We start from the raw sequence: 20,474 nt of genomic DNA, 5'->3' as shown, positions 1-20,474 counted from the left end.
AAAGCAAGCAGTAGTACTGATAACAAATCCCAGCAGTAGTCTGAGCACATAAAGTTCAGCAGAGAGCCAGCAAATGAAAGTCTGGAAGCTGGAAAAACAAGCAATATTCCACAACACTCTGTATAGAATACTGTTTCCCCAAAAATAAGACCTAACTGGAAAATAAACCCTAGCATTTTTCAGGATGCTCATAATATAAGCCCTGCCCCCAAAATAAGCCCCAGTTAAGATCATCAGCCAGACGGATGCATTTAGTACATCTGCTGCAGCACAATTTAAGGTTTGGACAGTTATGATGATGTTCCAGAAGAGGATGACATGACTGTATTTGAATAAATGTAGATTGTTGTACATGCAAAAATAAGACATCACCTGAAAATAAGCCCTAGTGCATTTTTTTGAGCAAAAATTAATATAAGACCTGGTCTTGTTTTCGGGGAAACGCGGTAGCAGGTGAGGCAGATAGGAGGTGCTTGGCTACTGGGTGGAGCTAAGGAATGGCCAAATGGGAAGAGCTGGGTCAAGGGAGATCTGAAGGCAAGTATGAACAGTCTTGCATCTCTCCCTATTTCTTGGGGGACAGGTTAATTTGTGGATTAAAAAAGAATTTAAAAATATATTTTGTTTCAAAAGAAGGAATGAACAATTTGTTTAATGAACCTGTCTTTACAAAACAATGGAGAAGTGACTTGGCATCAGCCTGTACAGGTCTTTCTCTAGCAACTTTCTCTGTTGATGGCATGGGTCAGCACCCCTGCTCCCAGTTTGTAAACTTTTATTTTCAGATCTTGTGACAAAATAATGACTTTTCTCTAGCAGCCTATTAGAACCAAAGATGATCAGCCTTTAATATAGAATTCATCTGTTTCCTTAGATATGTTTTATTTAGGAGCATATTGTGGGGAATATTTCAGAACCTTGTCAACATTTTGGATTTAATAAACAATTTATATTGTAATTCAAATATTAAACTGGACACTTCTACAATATTTTCTGCAATTTCAATATCAGCAATTAAAGACAGCTTCTCAGTTGAAACTAATAGCTGTGACTCCAGTAGGCTTAGTATTACATCACTGATACAAGCATTATCTTATAGAGCTTCTCATGTAGCCACATGTCTCAAGCAATGGCATGCAAGTTTATCACAGGATGCAGAAGCTGTCAGCACAGCAATAGTATGTTTGTGCGACAGCACTGGGGTGTGTGTGTGCTATTTTCTGGCAATTAGCAATTAGTGATTTGCTGTAGAATTAACAATTGTTATTCCCTAAAAGCATGCCAATTCAGAAAGCAGCCCAATTTTATAAGATTGCCTGAAATTATTTTTAGCACCCCATTGGAGGTAACAAGTATACCCCTGTTTCACCAGCTATATATTGGTAGGAATTCTAGCTCTGTGCCTTTCTTTGCATCTTAAAACTTCAGGTTCATAAACTAACATCAACATCTTTCTCACAGATCTCTGGTAGTGAATCTGACTGAACATAGTTGGACTTACTTCCAAATCAACATACAGTAGATTGTAGTGTAAGAATCGTGGGCATGTACAACCCTAGGATACCGCAATCTATGAATGACATTTTAGAGACTTAAATCAGTGTAATAAAGGATAAGATTTATTGCACTAGTCTAGTAAAACCTCCCTACCAGAGGAATAGCACTCTAAAGACAACTCTGCAAATGAACTCTGATTTTGTTCCTTTGAGTAATGTTTCATTACTTTAAGTAATATTTGTAAAAGTACAGCCATTTTACATGCATGTTTTGCAGCACTTTAAAATAAATGAAGCTATTTTGAAGTCTTTTTTAACCTGACTTTATTTATGACACTATTAATAATATACTGACTCTCACTTATGATGGATCAAAAAGTAGAGATATTTTTAGCACCATCATATTTAAGATGAAGGTATTTTTCTTGTTTTTCTTTTAATGTAACCCTAGGCAACCATTTTATGAGGTTAGAGGAGGCAGGGAAGAGGAAAGGGAGGATTGTGCAATGTCAATGACAACTTAATTGTTCTGAGCTCTGGTGTAAGGTGCTGTTGGGAAAGCACCCAACATGCAGCTTAATGAATTAAGATTTCAGCTTCTATTAAATCAATAATACCTTTATTAAACACTCTATATAAAGCTTTCTATTAAACAATGTATGCATACTTCTAATGCATGAGGATGGCAAGGCATGTACATCTAACCAGTGATCTGAATCATTCTTTTTCTCTGAAATGTGTTTGGGAGGAAGAAACTATGTTAAAGCAGTCACTTGGCTGACATTTTAATTTGTGATAGGAATATTTTTAACATGCTCACTTAATGTATTTCTTCATGTAACTCTGGAAGTGTGCTTGGCTAAAACAAATTGTTGATTTAAAATATCAATGTAACACAAACACTCTTAAAAACTCAACTCTGAAATGTAGACCTTTTCATACCCTAGATATCACTGCAATTTCACTGAGCCCTAATATACTTCTCTCAACCTGCTTCTAATCTTTCCCGCAACCTCTTAAAACTAAGTTATAAATCAGAAAGTCCCTGGTTTGCATTTCACTCATCTCTGTCATAAACAATCAGCCTCAGCTCTCCATCTGCAATAAGGGGATAGTAATACAGTGCAATTTTAAAGATTACAACAATCAAGGGTTTCGAACACTTGAAAGCACTATAGAAACATTAAATAGTGTACTAGTTATTGTTAATAAATAGAATTGGGAATAACACAGAAGTATGTTAATGTTAATGTTGGACTCCATTTCAAAACATGTTGCAATCAAATAAGTCTGAATGGAAATTCCAAAGCAGATGAATACTTTACACAAATTGTTTTAAGAGACTGAATATACAGATGTTCATGTTCCTTGGAGAGTTTTACTGAAAATCTGTTTAAAAAACTTCAAGTATATAATCCTGGCTTTTTATTTTCAACAACAGCGGAACCAAATTGGTCACATCAAGTGGGGATACAACAGTTCGGATATGGGACTTTGCAAAGGGCGGATGCATTCTGACCTTACAAGGTCACAGCTATGCTGTGTGGGACTGCTCCTGGCATTCCTGTGGACATTTTGTGGCTTCTGCCTCTATGGATAAAACCAGCAAAGTATGGGACCTAAACAGGTAAGCAGTTACTTGTAACTATCTGTATGTTGATTCTTGATGGATATACTCATAAATAGGTGGGAAAACAAAGATTAATTGCAAACTGCAATGACTCTTTTGTATGTATTTTGGGGTTTGAATAATTGTATTAACACGGTATCAAAAAGCAAACAAACAGAACAAACCTACCAATGTAAGTATGCATTATCAATTTTCCTTTAAAATAATCAATGCAAACAAAGACAAATGTTCTTATGCCACTTTGGTTTACAAAAATAGTTGCCTTGCAAAGTATCTTTTATGTTTAAGCTGATTGTTCATACATGGTGCGTTCTTAGTAAGTGCTTGAGATTCTTACAGATCAGTGCTATGTATCCAGATTATACTTGCTCTCTCTGGTATATGATGCTTTAACAGCCAAATGGTATTCAGGAGGGAGTACCTTTTCTACTTCTTTTAAGCCTTCTTCGGTTCAGAATACATTGTGTACAGAAAACAGCCCCTCAGTTCTGCAACTTCAGTGCTATTTCTTTCTCATTTGGTGTAATAAATTGCACCATCTGGTGATGGCAGTATAATAATGCTAGTCACCCAATTGTGCAGATGCAATATTTTTGCATTCAATTGTTGTGTTGGCAGAAAGCCATGGGTTATGATTCTGCCAACTGTCGTTGTGCTCCATCCCACCTTATTATTAGTTTTGAAGTGACCTACAAGATTCAGTCTTAAAAGGGGTTTTGGGGTTGTTGTTTTGTTTTGTTTTTGTGCATATGACTGAAAGCTTGCATGTTCTACTTATGTTCTGGAAGAAAACACCTTAATTTTTATGAGATCTTCCTTCTAATGGATGCTTAAGTAAGAGAATTAAGCAGCTATCCTGGCCTGCTGCCCAAGGCAAATGCTGTGTTTTATACCTTTTCGTGCTTTCATGAAATTGTCTGAAGTGTCAAGGGTAGTAGATGGGAATTCATAGTGTCTTAGTAATAAAAAGCATTTCAATAATTTATTCATAATCTGGCATTTTCTCATTAAAATAAATGGTAAATCTGTTTGTTCTATTTGCATATGCTCTTCATATTTACTAAGACATCCATAACTGGTATTTCTTATGATGCATATAATCATCACTACAAATGATTAAATTGTTCACAACATAAATTTGATTATGGATTGGAATGTGCTCAAGCTATCGTGTGCCAGTTATTTTTAGAGTTCATACATTTGTGTAAATAGACAAATGCAGAAGACTGTTTAACATTTCTGTTTTTAGGATTGTACTTCCAAATTTATTATTTAGGATTTAAGGGGATATTGTTTCATGACTAGCACTTCTGAGGTATCATTGGTGTGCACATTTGAGTGCACTACCAATCAAACTATTTCTGAGAGACAGCTCAATCCTATTCATGTCTACTTGAAATTAAGATCCAGCCTACTGGACCATCATTAACACTTTTCCTGGACTGGGTCACTTCAGAGAGGATAGATAGTCACATACTGGAATGATCTCCTGTCTCTGGACTATATCTGTGAGCAAATGGGCTTTCTGGTTTGGGGAAATTTCACATAACGTCTCCAACTTCTGCGGATGCTTATGAATTCAGTGGGACATAGTTCCTTACTAAGGATGGTGATGGTAAATTTGTCACAGTTCAGCTATTATGTCATTTACAGAGAATACATAGTTTTTGTGAATGCATGCTCATATGATTTATATATTAGAGTTATATCCTGCCTTTTTTTGCTTCTTTTAAACTCAAAGCAGCTTACATCATTCCCCTCCTCCTGCCCTTAATCTTATCCCTAAAATAACAACCCTGTGAGGTAGGTTGGGCTGAGTTCACTCCATGGCTGAACAGGGACTAGAACTCAGATCACCTAAGCCCCAGCCTCACGCTCTTAACCACTACTCCACACTGGGTCTCAAAAAACAAAAACAACAAAAAATAAAGATGAAATCGAAGAAACATTTGAAAGCTAACGATTTCATTGAATACCATTATGTCTAATGGTTAGAAAGTGCTGGAGTAGGACTGGGGATATCCATGTTAAAATACCCACTTAAGCTACCTCATGAAAATAGGAGAAAATTTTGTATGCCACATGAGCTCCTAGAGCAGGGAACCTCAAACTTTTTCAACAGGGTGTCAGTTGAAAGGTGCTGGTGATGGGCACAGGCCGCCAAGGTGGTGCAGGCAGTGCGGGCGGCACGGGCCAGTGCGGGATGGAGGGGCAGGCGCACACACTCGGTGAAGGCACACACGCGTGGAGATCGTTTTCTCTGAGTGAGTCCAAAAGAATATCTGCATGACTAAGCTGCCGCCAGGCGTGTGCACTGCGACGTGATGGCTTGCTCACGAGGGGATCCTTTTCTCCAAGCAAGTCCAAAACTATCTCCACACAAGCAAGCCACCACCTCGCCACGCGCATGCGCGTGCCCGTGGCAAGTCCAAAACCTCTATGGCAGGACTGTCGTGAGGTGTTGTAACTCACGAGAGGGCTTAATTAGCTCACACTGTAGCCGGCAATAAAACTAAAGTCTTTTATTGCTACTTTCTACAAGATTTATGATACTACAGATAAGCTCTACTACAAAGGTCTAAACTAGTCAGTTGCCTCTCTCTTTGTGATGCCTCTGGGGAGACCACTTGGGATTAGCTTTTCCTCTCACATCTTTCCGCTCTTGGGAGGGACAAAGCTTTGTCTTGTTTTTTCTGTTCTAATCGTCGTAAGCTACGTCGAAGACTAGTGTGGACTAAGGACAGTTCATCTTCTGTATCTTCTGGAGCTTGTCCAGGAGCCACAGCATCAGAACATGGGGGGGTACCTGGCTCATGCTTGTCAGATTCAGAATGGGGAGAAGTCTCCCGCTCAGAAGCCTCATGACTAGGCTGAGACAGAGCTGTTTGTTCAGGGAGCAAAGGGTCAGTATGTGGGGGAGCTGTTTGTTCAGTTGTTCCCAAGTCAGGCTGGGGAGGGGTCGTTTGGTTACTGGGCTCCAAGCATAAGTCACCCTGCTCTAATGTCTGGTTCTCATTTTGAATGTTTGACTCTTTCTCGTGAGGTGCCGTCTCTGTAGAGACGTCAGGCGCGACAGGGCTGGATAAATGGGCATGGCAGGTCGGATCCTGCCTGCATGCTGTAGTTTGAGGACCCATGTCACAGAGGAAGGATGAGGAAAATGTAATTAATTAACTAATTATTCAGACTAAGAGGTAGCTTAACTCATGTTACTTCTAACTTTGATCATCTTTTTTACAAAAGGACAAGCAATCAGGAGTTATTACTTTAAAGCTCCTTTAATGTGCCTTCCCACTGATATTTGTGGCAATAGTTGACCTGTACCCATTCCAGTCTGCTGCATTATGGCACTGTCTCCTACCCTATGTGAGAACAACCCACAGATAACTGGCAAACATGAGATCCAGTCCATCCAAACTAAAGCACTTGAAATTCTGTTGATTTCAGAGAGAGTTAAACCAGTGAAATTGGACCTCATGCGAATCCACACAAATGTGTTGTATGTGTGGGATTGCTCACAAAGGGTTTTGTTCTTGAAAGATCCTGTTGCAATCTATAAAACTAAATTTTGTGGGTTGTTTAAGCTGGATTTTAAACCAAATAAACAATACCTATAAAGTACTATGGGAGCATATTTCATTATGCTTGTTTGTACATAGCTTGTTACTGCAATACAGGCAATGAAATTACTTTGAAAATGCAATTAAAAACCCAGAAGGTGAAGGGTATAACTTTTTCTGGCATAAATCGTCTAGAGACAGTGTCCTAGATACTATACCAAGTGTTGCTGCCTTGAGCTGAACTCAAGAGGGAATGTGCTTTCTAGCTTCTACAGCATCTTCACCATTACTTTTGACAGTCCCAATCTGACAGTGTTGGCACTTCCAATTTTCACTTTCTTGTTTTTGTAACTTCAAGTCACATGGTATTCAGGGTTTCAATTGAACTTTCCCAAGGAAGAAAGCATGTTAAATTGCAACAGGGAAGGAGTTCCTTTTCTTACTGCCTGAGCTGCCAAGCTATCATTTCTTCGGTAGCTCATCAAGAGACAGCTGATTTAAAGACTGTGTATTACTTTTGAAAGGGCTGAACCTGATGATAAGAAAACTCCAGATACAACTTTATACAGAACAGAGCAACATTTCCCTCTAAGTGGGGCTGTAGAAGTATTGTGGCAATGTAGGAAGTGCTCTGATGAGATTGCAGACAAAGGCAATGCAATCAAAAGGAATTGACCATTATATTCAACTATAGGGATCCCACAGGGAGGTGAGTTGCCAGCTACAGACAAAGGTTAGCATTGCAACATTGCCAGGAGATTCCAGTCAAGCTGATGGCTAACTGTTGCCACAGAAGTCATTCCAATTGTTTAGGGAGGAACCCAGTAATATACAAAGGAAATACTTGTATCATGTATGACTGTACTGCAGGGGTAAACTTCCCTTTCATAAGCAGAAGCTAATGTCTGTATGACCAAAGATACTTACTGATGAAACCTAAGGAATGGAACTATTTCCTCTGTGTGTTGGCATTTGTATATGAGAGCATTTTCCTCATGTGTTGGAATTTATTTGTGACAGCATGTGCATGTGTAATTCTGCAGAGAAGTTGGATGCTTAACAATCGACATTTTCCTTTTTTAAAAAAAATATGATCCTATGGTGGATCATCTTTTGAAGCACCAGAATAATATATAACTTTGTTTTTCATCTATGTCTATCCAAAGCCTTATTCCAGTTCTAAGAAAGAAAATTATATAATTCAAAAGTGCCTTCTGTTTAGCAGACTCCAAAACTTATATACCAGTTTTGCCCTCTATGCAAGGGAGAGCACACAAGAGGTTGTTTGCACAAGCAACTTGCAGCATGTTAGTCTGCCACAGCAAAAGCAAGGGGGAAATCATGTGGAACCTTAAAGACTAACAATTATACTGTAAACTCTCATAGACTGAAGTGCACATCATCATTATGCCAAAATAACTCTATTTGCCTTAAGGGTGCACCAAAACTTCCTCCCCCCCCCCACCACTAAGTATCTCTCTCACTAATGTGGATAATACGTATTTTTAAAAGTGTTTTCTGAGTTTCTGCAGCCAGAACTGTCTATGCACATTCTCCCATGAGGTTAATCCCAATGAAGGAATAAATAAGTAATGCTTTCATCTCATGTTTTTCCTAGGAGTGGAAAATAGCACTTATGAATCCTTGCCCCAGGTTAAAACACACACACACAGAAGCAGCAACAACCATGAAGTCCTGGTAATATGGAGTTAGTCACACAGTTCTTTGGAACATGTCCTTTTGCAATTTTGATATATTAGCCAAGCAACTGTGCTATTGTCAGGGATTTGCTGTGCATCAATTCTCAGTTCATTGAACACAGATATTGTGTCCAACTAGAACTATTCTGCTGTGGTAGATCAATCAGACATTGTCCTCTGCCATGCTTTGGGACATAAGAACAGCCATACTGGATCAGACCAATGGTCCATCGAGGTCACCACCTCTGTTCACTTAGTGGCAAACCAGCGGCCTACAGGATCCTCCAAGCAGGATGGATATAAGAGTTCTTCATTGTGGCCTTTGTGCATCACAAATATGGGTGCTGCATCTGTGCAGTGCCTGTAGCCGGGAAGATTCAAAAGCTTAACAGTTTTGGTGGGAACTCCACGCCCCTCCCTCCCATAGTATAAGAAGGCTGAGTGCCCGCCATTTCCCCAGTCTTCTTGCGACCACCATTCGCTGTGCCTCGAGACTTTCATCTCTCAGTCCGTAGCTATATTGTTGTATCTCAATCCCTTTTTTGACCATTGTTCTTCTAGTCTCTTAGCTTTCTTGTTAAGATTTCCAAGTTATTCATCCCTCCCCATTAGAAGTTTCTTCTAATTCCCCCTTTTGCCCTTTTGCCCCAAATACACGCGCGCGCGCGCGCGCACACACACACACACACACACACACACGTATATTATAAGAAGTTTATTCTCTTCTTATATTTCTCAGCTTTACTATCTTCTCCTTTCGATGGCTCAGCATGCCGCTTTCCACAAGTGTGGATTCATCCAGATCATCCGGAGTCTGCCATACCAGGATTGATTTCCGATGGAGAGATCCAGGACTCTCCACAGATTGTTCCTCCGATGGCACGCTAGCCTACTCCGCAGTCATCGCCTGAGGTTTCTCCGAGGACCTCACCTCAGCAGTGTGGCAGCAGCAGCGTGTTTCCGCCTGTCCTTCCGGAGACTGGGTGCAGGTGCCCTATGTGTCCGCCTACCATGAACCATGGGATGACTATGCATCCTATGGATATTATCCATCGGTACGCCAGCGCACACTATCTCCAGTTCCAAAGAACGCTCCATCGACGTCCGCAGCAGTTCATACCAGGCGCCCTTCCTTGCTGGCCGACTCCTCCTCCAGTCCTTCGCTCCATTATGATTCGGAGTTGGAGGATTCGGATGCAGCATCGTCCTCACTGGACGTAGTGATTACTACTCAAGGTCCCAGCTCACCCAAGGAGTTGTATTTGCCATTTGGGGAACTGCTGGCGAGATTGGCCAGGTCACTGGAGATCGAGGCCCAGCACTGCTTCGATCCCAGTACCAGCAATTTCTATAACATCATGAAGAGAGAGCAATCCACCTCCATCATTCTGCCACTCATCACGACACTCCATCAGACGATGATGGAGTCATGGAAGTTCCCAACCAGCTGCAACCGACTTCACAGAGATACGAATCTATGTATCAAGTTCGAGAACAGGACATTCCATTTCTCCTGCGCCACCCAAAGCCAAACTCGATTGTTGTGGAGTCGTCCCAGGGTCGCGAGTCGATAGAACACTTCACTCCTCGTGACAAGGAAGGGCAAAAGTTTGACATGATGGCTTGCTGTATTTACGCTGCCACAGGTCTTGGGTTCCGGATCTCCAACTATAAGGCAACGCTGGCTCGCTACCAGTATTTCCTCATGCAGAAACTGAAGAACATTACAGCTTCACTTCCGGAGCAGCAGAGGGACCTGGCTTGCATCTTTACCAGGGAGGCAATGCAGGTGGTGATTCAGCAGCTGTCTGTGGCGAGACATCATGTTGACTACGACTCTAGGGCCCTTGTTGGTGCTGTAGCCCTCTGTCACCATGCCTGGCTCCGAAACTGCAATTTCCTGGACGAGACCAAGTGCCACATAGAAAACATGCCCTTCGGCAGCTCAGGACTTTTCAATGCCAGGACGGACCACAAGCTCAAGACCATCCACAAATCCCACGTTATAGCTCGTCGTATGGAAGTTCCTAATCAATCCAGATGTAAGTGGTCCTGGTCTCGTCCCTCTTACCAATACCAACCATACCCTCAGTTCTCTGGCTGGCAGCAGTTCCAGCCTCATCAACAACACCGAAAACAACCAGTGCAGCGCTATCAGCAGAGCTATCGCCACCCTGATTCTGATAAGTGCCAGCATTGACGGGTTGAGCAAACCTTTTCTCCTCTCCTGAACCCACCCTTCCCTCTTTCTTTTGGGGATCGACTGCAAATTCAACTCCCCATTTGGGAGTCCATCACATCTGATCAGTGGGTTTTATCCATCATGGATCACGGATATAGAATCGAGTTTGATACCGTACCCCTATCAGGACTGATCCAATATACATCTCCGTCGTCGGTCCTCAAAGACAAAGTTCAACAGCTTCTTTGTAAAGGAGTGATTCAACAACTCTCACACTCTGAGGGGCTCCATGGATTCTACTCGAGATATTTTACGGTCCTGAAACAGGACGGTGGTCTTCGCCCGATATTGGACTTACATGGCGTCAACAAGTTTATCAAAACTAAAAAGTTCTGGATGACCACCGTTCAAAACATCCTTCCGCTGCTCAGGAGAGAGGATTGGTTCGCTTCCTTGGACTTAAAGGATGCTTACTTCCATATTAGCATCCACCTGTCTCACATATGACTTCTTTGGTTTACAGTCAGTTCCGATCTGTTTGAGTACAATGTTTTACCATTCAGACTGGCTACTGCTCCAAGCGTCTTCACCAAATGTATGGCCCCTGTGTGTGCACACCTCTGGCTTCAGGGAATCCAAGTATACCCTTAACTTGACGACTGATTGATTGTCTCCTTGTCTAGAGAAGGCCTTCAATCAGCGATCCAGACTACATGTTCCCTCTTGAATAACTTTGTATTAATTATGAAAAAATCATGCCTTGTTCCTTCACAGAACATCAATTTCATCGGAGCCCATCTCAAATACCACTCATTATGAGAACTCTTGCCAAGATCACTCTCACCGAGGCTCAGGGAATACTCGTCACTCCCTGGTGGCCTCACCAGCCATGGTTTCCTATCATTCTCCATCTGTCAGACAACACCTTTCAGCGACTGCCTCATATACCTCATCTCATAATTCAGCCAAATGGGGCAGTATAGCACCCGGACCTTCATTTGCTCAATCTGCCAGCCTGGCTCATTCCATAGGGCCTACTACTTCCTTGGTACTGACAGTACTGTCGGATTCGACACCGACCCAGCAACGCTCAGATACAACTGTTCCTCCTTCTTCGATACCGACAAGTCCTCCATCGGACTTGAGCACTCTACATCCTGATATTCAATTCATTCTCCAGTCTGCGTTAAGACCTATGACTTGTCGTTCGTATGCGGCTAAATGAAAGCATTTTACATCTTTTGCTGAAACCAATCACTTTATTGCCAATTCAGCTTCGATTGAGAATGTCCTTCAATTTCAATTATCCTTACACCAGATGGGACTTAAACTTTCGTCCATTAAGATTTACATCACTGCGATTTCTCACTACTGTGGCTAAGTGGCCGGCTCATCGGTATTCTCTAATGTCCTTATCTGTCACTTCCTTAGAGGCTTACAGAATCTCCAGCCACCAGTTAGATCAGTCGTCCTGACATGGAGCCTTTCCATTGTCCTTCAAGCGCTTACTAAACCTCCTTTCGAGCCTTTAATGACTATTGACCTACATCTATTGTCATGGAAGACTGCCTTTCTGGTTGCAGTCACATCAGCTAGAAGGGCCAGTGAACTCTGTGCTCTTTGTATAGATCCTCCTTATCTCAATTTTCATGAAGAGAGTCATTCTACGTACTGACCCTGTGTTCCTTCCAAAGGTTGTGTCATCGTTCCATGTCAATCAGGACATTGTCTTACCAGCATTCTTTCCTACTCCGTCTACGCCCATGGAGCACTCTCTGCACTCTCTTGATGTTCGTCGCTGCCTCGCCTTCTACTGAGCTCGTACTGAATCTTTTTACAATATGAGACGCCTTTTCATCAAGTATTCCAAACGTGACAAAGGGTTCCCTATCAGGTCCCAAAGACACTCCAAGTGGATTGTTCAGACCATTGAACTGGCCTATCAACTTTCTAAACTAGACTTGCCTGTCCTGCCCAGAAGCCATTCTACGAGGGCTGTCGCGGCTTCCTCTGCCTTTTCCGCTGACATCCCGCTTCATGACATTTGCAAGGCGGCCACTTGGACTACCCCTTGCACATTTGCCAGACATTACCATCTTGATCTCCGTGCCAGGATTGCTCCTTTGGTTACGCAGTCCTCTCTTCTCTTCTCCAGTGACGACACCATCCCACCTCCGGGTCTGGTAAGCTTGCTAATCACCCATATGTGTGATACACAGAGGCCACGACGAAGAAAGGCAGGTTGCTCACCAGTAACTGTCATTCTTCAAGTGGCCATCTGTGCATTCACACAACTCACCCACCAGCCCCACTCGGTGTCGGTGACTGGGTTCTTACGGTACCGTGTTCCACTTGGCTACGGGTCTGTGGGGTGTGTTTTCATGTACATGTATACTTGGTGTATCTTACACACACTGTTAAAGACTTTATGTGTAATGCTTTTCACTTCCGCTTGGGGGTGAACGGTCGGTCTTCAGTAGACTGGGGAAATGGCGGGCACTCCGCCTTCTTATACTATCGGGGGAGGGGCATGGAGTTCCCACCAAAACTATTAAGCTTTCGAATCTTCCCGGCTACAGGCACAGCGCCCATATGCGTGAATGCACAGGTGGCCACTCAAAGAACGACAGTTACAAGTGAGCAACCTGCCTTTCCCTCACCCAAGCTCCTAAGCAACTGGTGTACACAGGTATATCACCTGTGTTAACAGAGGCAGCACATAGCCATTAGCACTACTAGGCTTTGATAGGCTTCTCCTCCATGAATATGTCCAATCCCTTTTTAAAGCCATCCAAATCAATAGCCATTACTATTTCCTGTGACAGTGTATTCCATAGTTTAATTACTGTATTTTTCCATCTATAAGATGCTCACATGTATAGGACACCCCGCACTTTTCTTACCAATCTCTGAGTGAGCAAGCTGCTGCCTCACCACGCACACGTGCTCGCTGCCTTCCTGCACACGCGCACCCTCGATCATACCATTCTCCCCCTGAAGTGCACCTGTGATCATGCCAGTCTCCTCCCCAGCGCACCCATGATTGCACCCATCTCCCTCCCCAGCGCTCCCGTGCCCCCCACCACCGCCTTTCAACTGGCCCCCTTCTGCAATCAGAAGTTTCGCCCGTGAGGCTAGTTTAAAGAGATAAGGTATCAGCAGTTTCGCAACCATGGTTTTCCTCTCGGCCCCCCCGTGTATAAGACGCCCCTCCATTTTTAGGTAAATATTTTAAAGAAAAAGTATCATCTTATACACAAATACAGTATGTGCCCTGTGAGTAAGTACTATGTTTATCTATCCTGAGTCTCCCATCGCTCAGCTTCATGGAGTGACTCTAGCTTCTTGTGTTACGGGAGAAAGAGAGAAAATGGCTCCCCCTCCACTTTATCCACACCATGCATGATTTTAAACACCTCTCCTTACTCATCTCTTTTCTAAGTTATGCCATCCCAGTTGTTGTAGCTGTTCCTCATAGGAGAGTTGTTCCAACCTTTGCAGCTGTCCCTTTAGTACTTTTTCCAACTCAATAGTGTAGTATTTTAGGTGTGGTGACCAGAACCATACCCAGTATTCTAAGTGTGCTCACACCAAGTATTTGTAAAAAGGTATGCTCTCAGCAATTTTATTTTCAATTCTTTTCCCAATAATGCCTAACATTGAGTTTTTCAACTACTCTTTAAGAGCAAAGGTGCATTATGTTGATATTTTCATCAAGTTGTCCAGAATAGCTGGATAGTTTGAAAGCATTTGCCCTAATACTGAACTCTTTGGGACCCCACTGCTGACATCCCTCCATTGGGAGAAATTACCATTCATTCCCACTCTCTGCTTTCTGTTCTTCAACCAGTTCTGACCTGTAAGAGGAACCCCCACCCACACACCAATTCCATAACTGCCAAGTTTGCTCAGGAGACCTTTGTGAAGCCTTTAGGAAGTCCAAGTAAACAAAGGGCAGGATTATACAGCACAACACATGACAGGCTTTTTTTAACCTTTTCTGATCCAAGTGTTCTCTGAATCCCATTGCAGTATTTCAGTGTCATACGCTTGTTTTGAGAAAATAGACAGAAACAGTGATCTGTTCTCCGGTTTCTCAGAACCATGATTGCTTGTTGTCTTCCAAGCCAGGAAGCACAGCTTGGCATGGGACCAGGACCAGAAACATGCAGCCACTTGGAAAGGGTAGCTCATTGCCACTCTTTTCAAGGGGCTAGCCAGAGAACTGCACAACTAACAGAAGCATCCCTGCTCTTTTCACCTTAAAGATCTTCTTTGTGGCATGAGTGGGTGGTCAGTTGGTCAGTGGTGGGAAAAGAGCAGCCCTGCTCTGTTGATTCTCCTGCTGCCACTCCCACATGAGCTGGAGTGACAAGAATCCACTGGGCAGTGATGCCCGGTTGAAGGCTGCGAAGCACAGCAGATTCCCCCTTGCTTCCCCTCTCATGTCAGCAGCAGGGTGAGAAGCAGTTGGGCAGCGGTAGCAGTGCCCACTTGGGAGCTATGCACCACGATGTGTTCCCCTATGCTTCCTCCATGGACATGCCAGAGTGATATCCCTCATACTGTTCCTCACAAGCCAGCAGCAGGGAGAGAGGCTGGTTCTTCTGTGATGACTTGGCTACTGCTTTGCTTGTGTCAACAAGGCAGAATGAGGAATGAGGGACCAGTGCTGCCTCCTCTCATTGCTGCCACCCAGCTGCTTCTCGGTTCTGCTAGTGGCTTATTTGCTCTGGCATTTGCAAAGGGACAGAGGGAGAACTGACTGGGAGCTCCTTTCTTTAACTCTGCTTTAATGGACTTCCCCCTCCATTTTGCTTGAGCAACCTCTCCTGCTTGAATGATCTCCTCTGGAGCAGGAGAAGGTCCTTGACCAGCTATTTGTCCTCCCTGCTGTGTTTCAGGTCATGAACCAGTAATAGCCGGAAATCTCATTCCTCACCTTGGAGGAATGAGACAGAAGAAAATGACAGATGGGAGGAGAGTTACTATGTTGACTCTGATCAGCTTTCATGTACATACACATACAAAAACGTACATGGTGAAAACCATGCTTGTCATGACTTGAGTCCAACCAATATCTACTAGATTTCCCCTGTCCCCACGCTTATTGATATTCTCAAAGGACTCTTAATAGGTTAGTATGACAGGATTTAGTTTTGGCAGAAACTGTGTTGATTCTTTTTCAGCAGGACAGTGAGGGTGTTCAGTGAGGGTGGACACGAACATGGTAGGCATGTCATGAGCAGAGCTGGCTGGAGCCAGGGTCAGGCTAGATGGCCCAGGATACCCCTTCTGACTCGCTCTGTTTCTTTAGATAGATTTTTAAAATTCAGTTAACAGAAATATAAAACCATTAAAATGGGCAGAAGGAGGATGGTGCAATAAAACAATGTGAATTTATTCCCATCCGGTAAACCTTAAATGCAATAAATTTGCATAAACTGTAAATGTTAAAAGAGCTGGAAGCTGGGATTATTTTTTCAATTGAGAGACTTTCAGTATGACATCAGATCTTTATGAATTCTCTAGAAGTCGGTTTACCTTCTGTTCTAGGCACAACTGGCACGCCTTCAATTAGGGTTATGTCATTTATTCATTTCAGTATTTGAATGTCAACTTTCAGGGCAGAGAACCCTTCTCAGGGTATTTCACAGATATAACAGAGAGCAATTGAAAAGAATAAAACACAAAACACACACACAAGGTATTTATCTAAAACAGCTAGATTTGAGACCAGAGTCTGGGATATCTTCCCTAGCAATTCTGAATAGGCAACTTAATTTTTACCTGTTGGATGCCTGTTTAAACAAAAACAAAAAAACCCATTGAGGTTTTTTTCCCTAAGTGTTTTGTCAGCATTTGGTTGGGGTCAGTTCTCTTGTTGATTCTGCTCTCATGAGCTGCTAGACTTGCTTTCTTGATGGTTATTCTTTAAATAATTTTTATTTATGCATTACTAACTGCTTTGGATGCTTTTCTATCCCTTGAAGGTGGGATAGATTTTTAAAAATAAATAATTTAAGTATGTGTTTGATCTGCCCCTTGGCCCAAACTGCAGCCATTCATCTTTGTTTCTACACTGTGCAGTATTCCCATTATAGAACTAGCAAGAACAGAGAGAGAGTAATTTGTCCATGGCTGCCCACTGAATGAATGGGTGAACTAGAATTTGGATTTGCGTTTCCATGGTTACTCACAGAGTTGTTGTTCTCATTCTAGTAGCCAGACCACAATAGAAATGATGGCATTTCCCTGTTAAAGGAGAAGATATCCTTTATATTCCACTAACTTGGGTTGAATGTGATGGCATATCCAACAATAACCAGAGCTTTATGGAATGGACATTTCTTATTAATAAACCCTCCTTTTAAAAAAGCCTTGGGAAAAGGAAGGGCGGGGACAGCAATCATTATCACTCAGAAGTTTAACAAAGATTGAAAATACATGGTTACACATATTAATAGCCCTGCAAACAATTTGAGAATTGTTTTTCTTGACCATAAATTCAGGGTTGTCGAAGTCATTATAGCAAGATTAATTGCAATTATAAATCTCTTCAGAGATGGAGGGATTTATCTATGAAATGCATATCAATCTTCACTTACTCCTGACAAAGGCAGTTAGCTATCTAGCTCAATAGCACAAACTGTGCACAGTGAATATAAAGCAACCTGTCCCAGAAACCAGCTTTTCCATGGACTTGGGGGTTTGACAATCTCCATTACACAAATTACAGGTGCTGCTTGTGCAACAGAATTGGAATGAAAGTGGTGGTGGACCCTGCTTATGGATGGTCATTGCTGGATACTGCCCTGTGTTCCTATGACTTGTGTATAGTGTTACCACAAATACTTTTTCAGGATTAATGAAAGACCCTGGTGGGGTATATCTGCTAATTCTGCTGTGCCAGCAGAACAGACTGCTGGCACAACAGGAGCAAGTGGTTCCTGAAATGTTCTTCTGTCCCTTTCTGGAGAATGTGTTGCGGCTGTTTCCAGTTGTTTCAGAAGCTACTACTTCTTATTATACTAGTGGTATATTCTGCTAGTGTGGTAGAGGTATACGATATGACACAATGCCTTTACTTAAAATGTAAAGGTTTAGCATAACTAGACTTTGGAGGCTGTGTAGTAATCGAACACTTCTCCCATGATGTTCCAGCTGTTCCTGTGGCTGAACAAGGGAATTCACATTTTTAAATAATGTTGCTGGATACAGATTAATGCTGGGATGGCAAGTAACAGCCTAAGTGACCCAGTGCATGAATGACAGTCAGTGTAATGGAGCTTTCCTAAGCCTGGCATCCACCAGATCTATGGGACTACCATTTCTGTAATCCCTAACCATTGATCGTGCATTAGAAAGGCTAGTGTAATGTGTGAAGAGAAGCTTGGGGTGATAAATTAGTAAATTTAAATTAGGGAAAAATAATTTTTAGATCTTTGGGAGTGGTGGGGAGAAATACAATATATCTTCAAAGAGAAACCTATCAAGCATGTTCAAATTAATAAAACAGGCTTACTAATTTTAAATATTTATGCAGCTGCACCTAAACTGATACCTTTAATTCTGAATGGATGCCTTGCTGTGAATGCTAGAATGTCTTTTTGCTTTGTTTGGTTTCCCCCACTTTTCTTCCTGGGCTTTCTTCCTTCATCAGTTTTCTGCATTATTTAACATTGTATGATGGACTTGTCAACAAAGCATACTTGTGGGAAGGAGAGTAAGTAGTATACCTTATTGCTCAAGCCAAATAGTTGGATAATTGACATTCTTTTTCTTAGGAATTAGACTACCTTTGTAAACCACCCAGAGAGCCATTTGGCTATTGGGCAGTATGAAAAAGAAATAAATATAAATACCTTTGGGCATACAATTAAGTGTTCTTCATCATGGTCTCCATTCATCACACATATATGGGTGCTGCTCCTGCGCAGTGCCCATTGCCAGGAAGATTTAAGAGCTTTAACAGTTTTGGCAGGAACATCATGCCCCCCCCCCAATAGTATAAATGGGTGGAGTGCCCACCCCTTTGCCAGTCTGCTTGTGACCACCATTTCTTCGTCATGGCCTCTGTGCATCAGAAAGGCCAGAAAGATTGCAAAGCTTAACGGTTTTTGGCAGGAACTCCGCACCCCTCCCCCTAACAGTATAAATGGAGTGGAGTGCCCGCCATTTTTCCAGTCTTTTGCGACCACCATTCACTGTGCCTCAAGCCTTTCGCCTCTTTGTTCATACTTGTTCTCTAGATCTTATCCCTCTAGTTGTTGTTAGTTGTACGATTCCAAGTTCTTCCCTTCCCTGTTTCAAGTTCTCTTCTTATTCCCCCTCCCTGTTTTTATATATATATATATATATATATATATATATATATATATCCTGTTTCTTCTTCTACTTGCTTTTCTATCTCATTATTCCTCAATGGCGCAGTGTGCAGCTTTCCGCAAGTGCTCCCAGTGCGGGTCTAAAATGTCACCGACTGACCCGCACGATCTGTGTCTCCTCTGCCTCGGAGAGGGCCACAGAACCGATAAATGTGGCCCTTGCCAGGCCTTTACAAAGCAGGCGGGAAAGAACCAGGAGAATTGCCTGCGAAAACTCCTGTGGGACCAGGCCCCCCTGCAGTTTGATCAACTGCCCAGCAAATCTGTTCCGACCTCCGCTTCCACTGCTCCTCCACCCCGCCCATTGGCTGATGGTGCCCCTATGCTGGAAGCCCATTGATCCTCTTCTTCTCTTCACAAACAGAAAGAAAAGAGGAAACATGGTGAATCTGAGAAGTCCTCGGGCCATAAAAAGCCCAAAAAGGACAAAGTGGAGAAGCTGACTCATAAGCCTAAGAAGCCCGATCACCCAAGACACCGTGATTTGGGTTCCTCCGCTCCATCAGTCCCGATGGCTGCCACAGTACCAATGCCGATGGGCCCAGCCTTACAAATGGCCATGCAAGTAACCCCACCTGGTTCTCCAGGATGGGTCCTGCGCCCAATCCAGTCTTCCCCTGAACAATGGGGCATTCCTTTGCGGGGATCAATTTCTGATGGGGAGATTCGTGACTCTCCCCCAGTGGCCCATTCTCCGACTCCTCTGCCTTCACCTGAGCCCTCCCCGAGAGCGGTACCTCAGCACATGCGATACCAACACCACACCTCTGCTCATCCCTTGGAGGAATGGGTACAGCCATCCCATAGCCTCATCATGAGCCTTGGGATGATTATCCACCCTTCGGCTATTACCTGTCAGTACGGGATCGTACTCTCTCCCCGGTACCAAGAGATGCTCCTTCCACCTCAAGACTGTTGAGGTCTAGGCATCCCAACTCAACCGTTGACTCCTCTTCGAGCTGCCTGCCTCATTTCGAGTCAGACTCAGATGACTCTGAGGTGTCGACTTCGCCAGACGCCGTGATCTCGACACAGGGGCCCAGTTCACCAGAGGAACCCTATGTGACCTTCAGAGAACTGATGGCAAGGCTTGCCAGGTCACTCGAGATCAAAGCCCAACACCGCATCAATCCTAGTACGGATAAATTCTGTAATATTGTTAAAGGCGAACAATCAGCCGCCATCATCCTCCCCTTGATCACAACTTTCGTTAGGCAATGATGGAGCCCTGGAACTATCCGAATCAGGCTCAACCTACCTCATGTCGGTACGAGGCTATGTATTGAGTCTGAGAGCAGGATATCCCATTCCTCCTGCGTCATCTGAGGCCAAATTCGATAGTTGCGGCGGCGTCCCAGGGTCACGAGTCAAGGGGCCATACTACATCCCATGATAAAGAGGGCCGCAAGAGAGACATGTTGGCTTGCCAGATCTATGCCGCTACAGGACTTGGCCTCCACATCTCAAAGTATGAAGCCAGGCTGGCCAGGTATCAATGTTTCTTCATGCAGAAGCTAGA

General features: G+C 43.1%; 1 protein-coding gene across 2 annotated transcripts in view; it reads left to right on the top strand.

Moving 5' to 3' along the window:
- The window catches only part of SPAG16 (sperm associated antigen 16), a 584,427-nt gene that overhangs the window by 316,877 nt on the left and 247,076 nt on the right, over positions 1-20,474 (top strand). For both annotated transcript variants that reach the window (XM_044432017.1, XM_044432016.1), the window contains exon 11: positions 2,938-3,123. In XM_044432017.1, the coding sequence (XP_044287952.1) occupies positions 2,938-3,123 (186 nt within the window). The remainder of the gene's footprint in view (positions 1-2,937; positions 3,124-20,474) is intronic.

This window comes from Varanus komodoensis, unplaced genomic scaffold, assembly GCF_004798865.1.
Source record: "Varanus komodoensis strain SLA01 unplaced genomic scaffold, ASM479886v1 scaffold23, whole genome shotgun sequence".
Lineage (NCBI taxonomy): Eukaryota > Metazoa > Chordata > Lepidosauria > Squamata > Varanidae > Varanus > Varanus komodoensis.
Note: the sequence above shows the minus strand (reverse complement) of the source record. Positions and strands in the feature narration are given on the sequence as shown.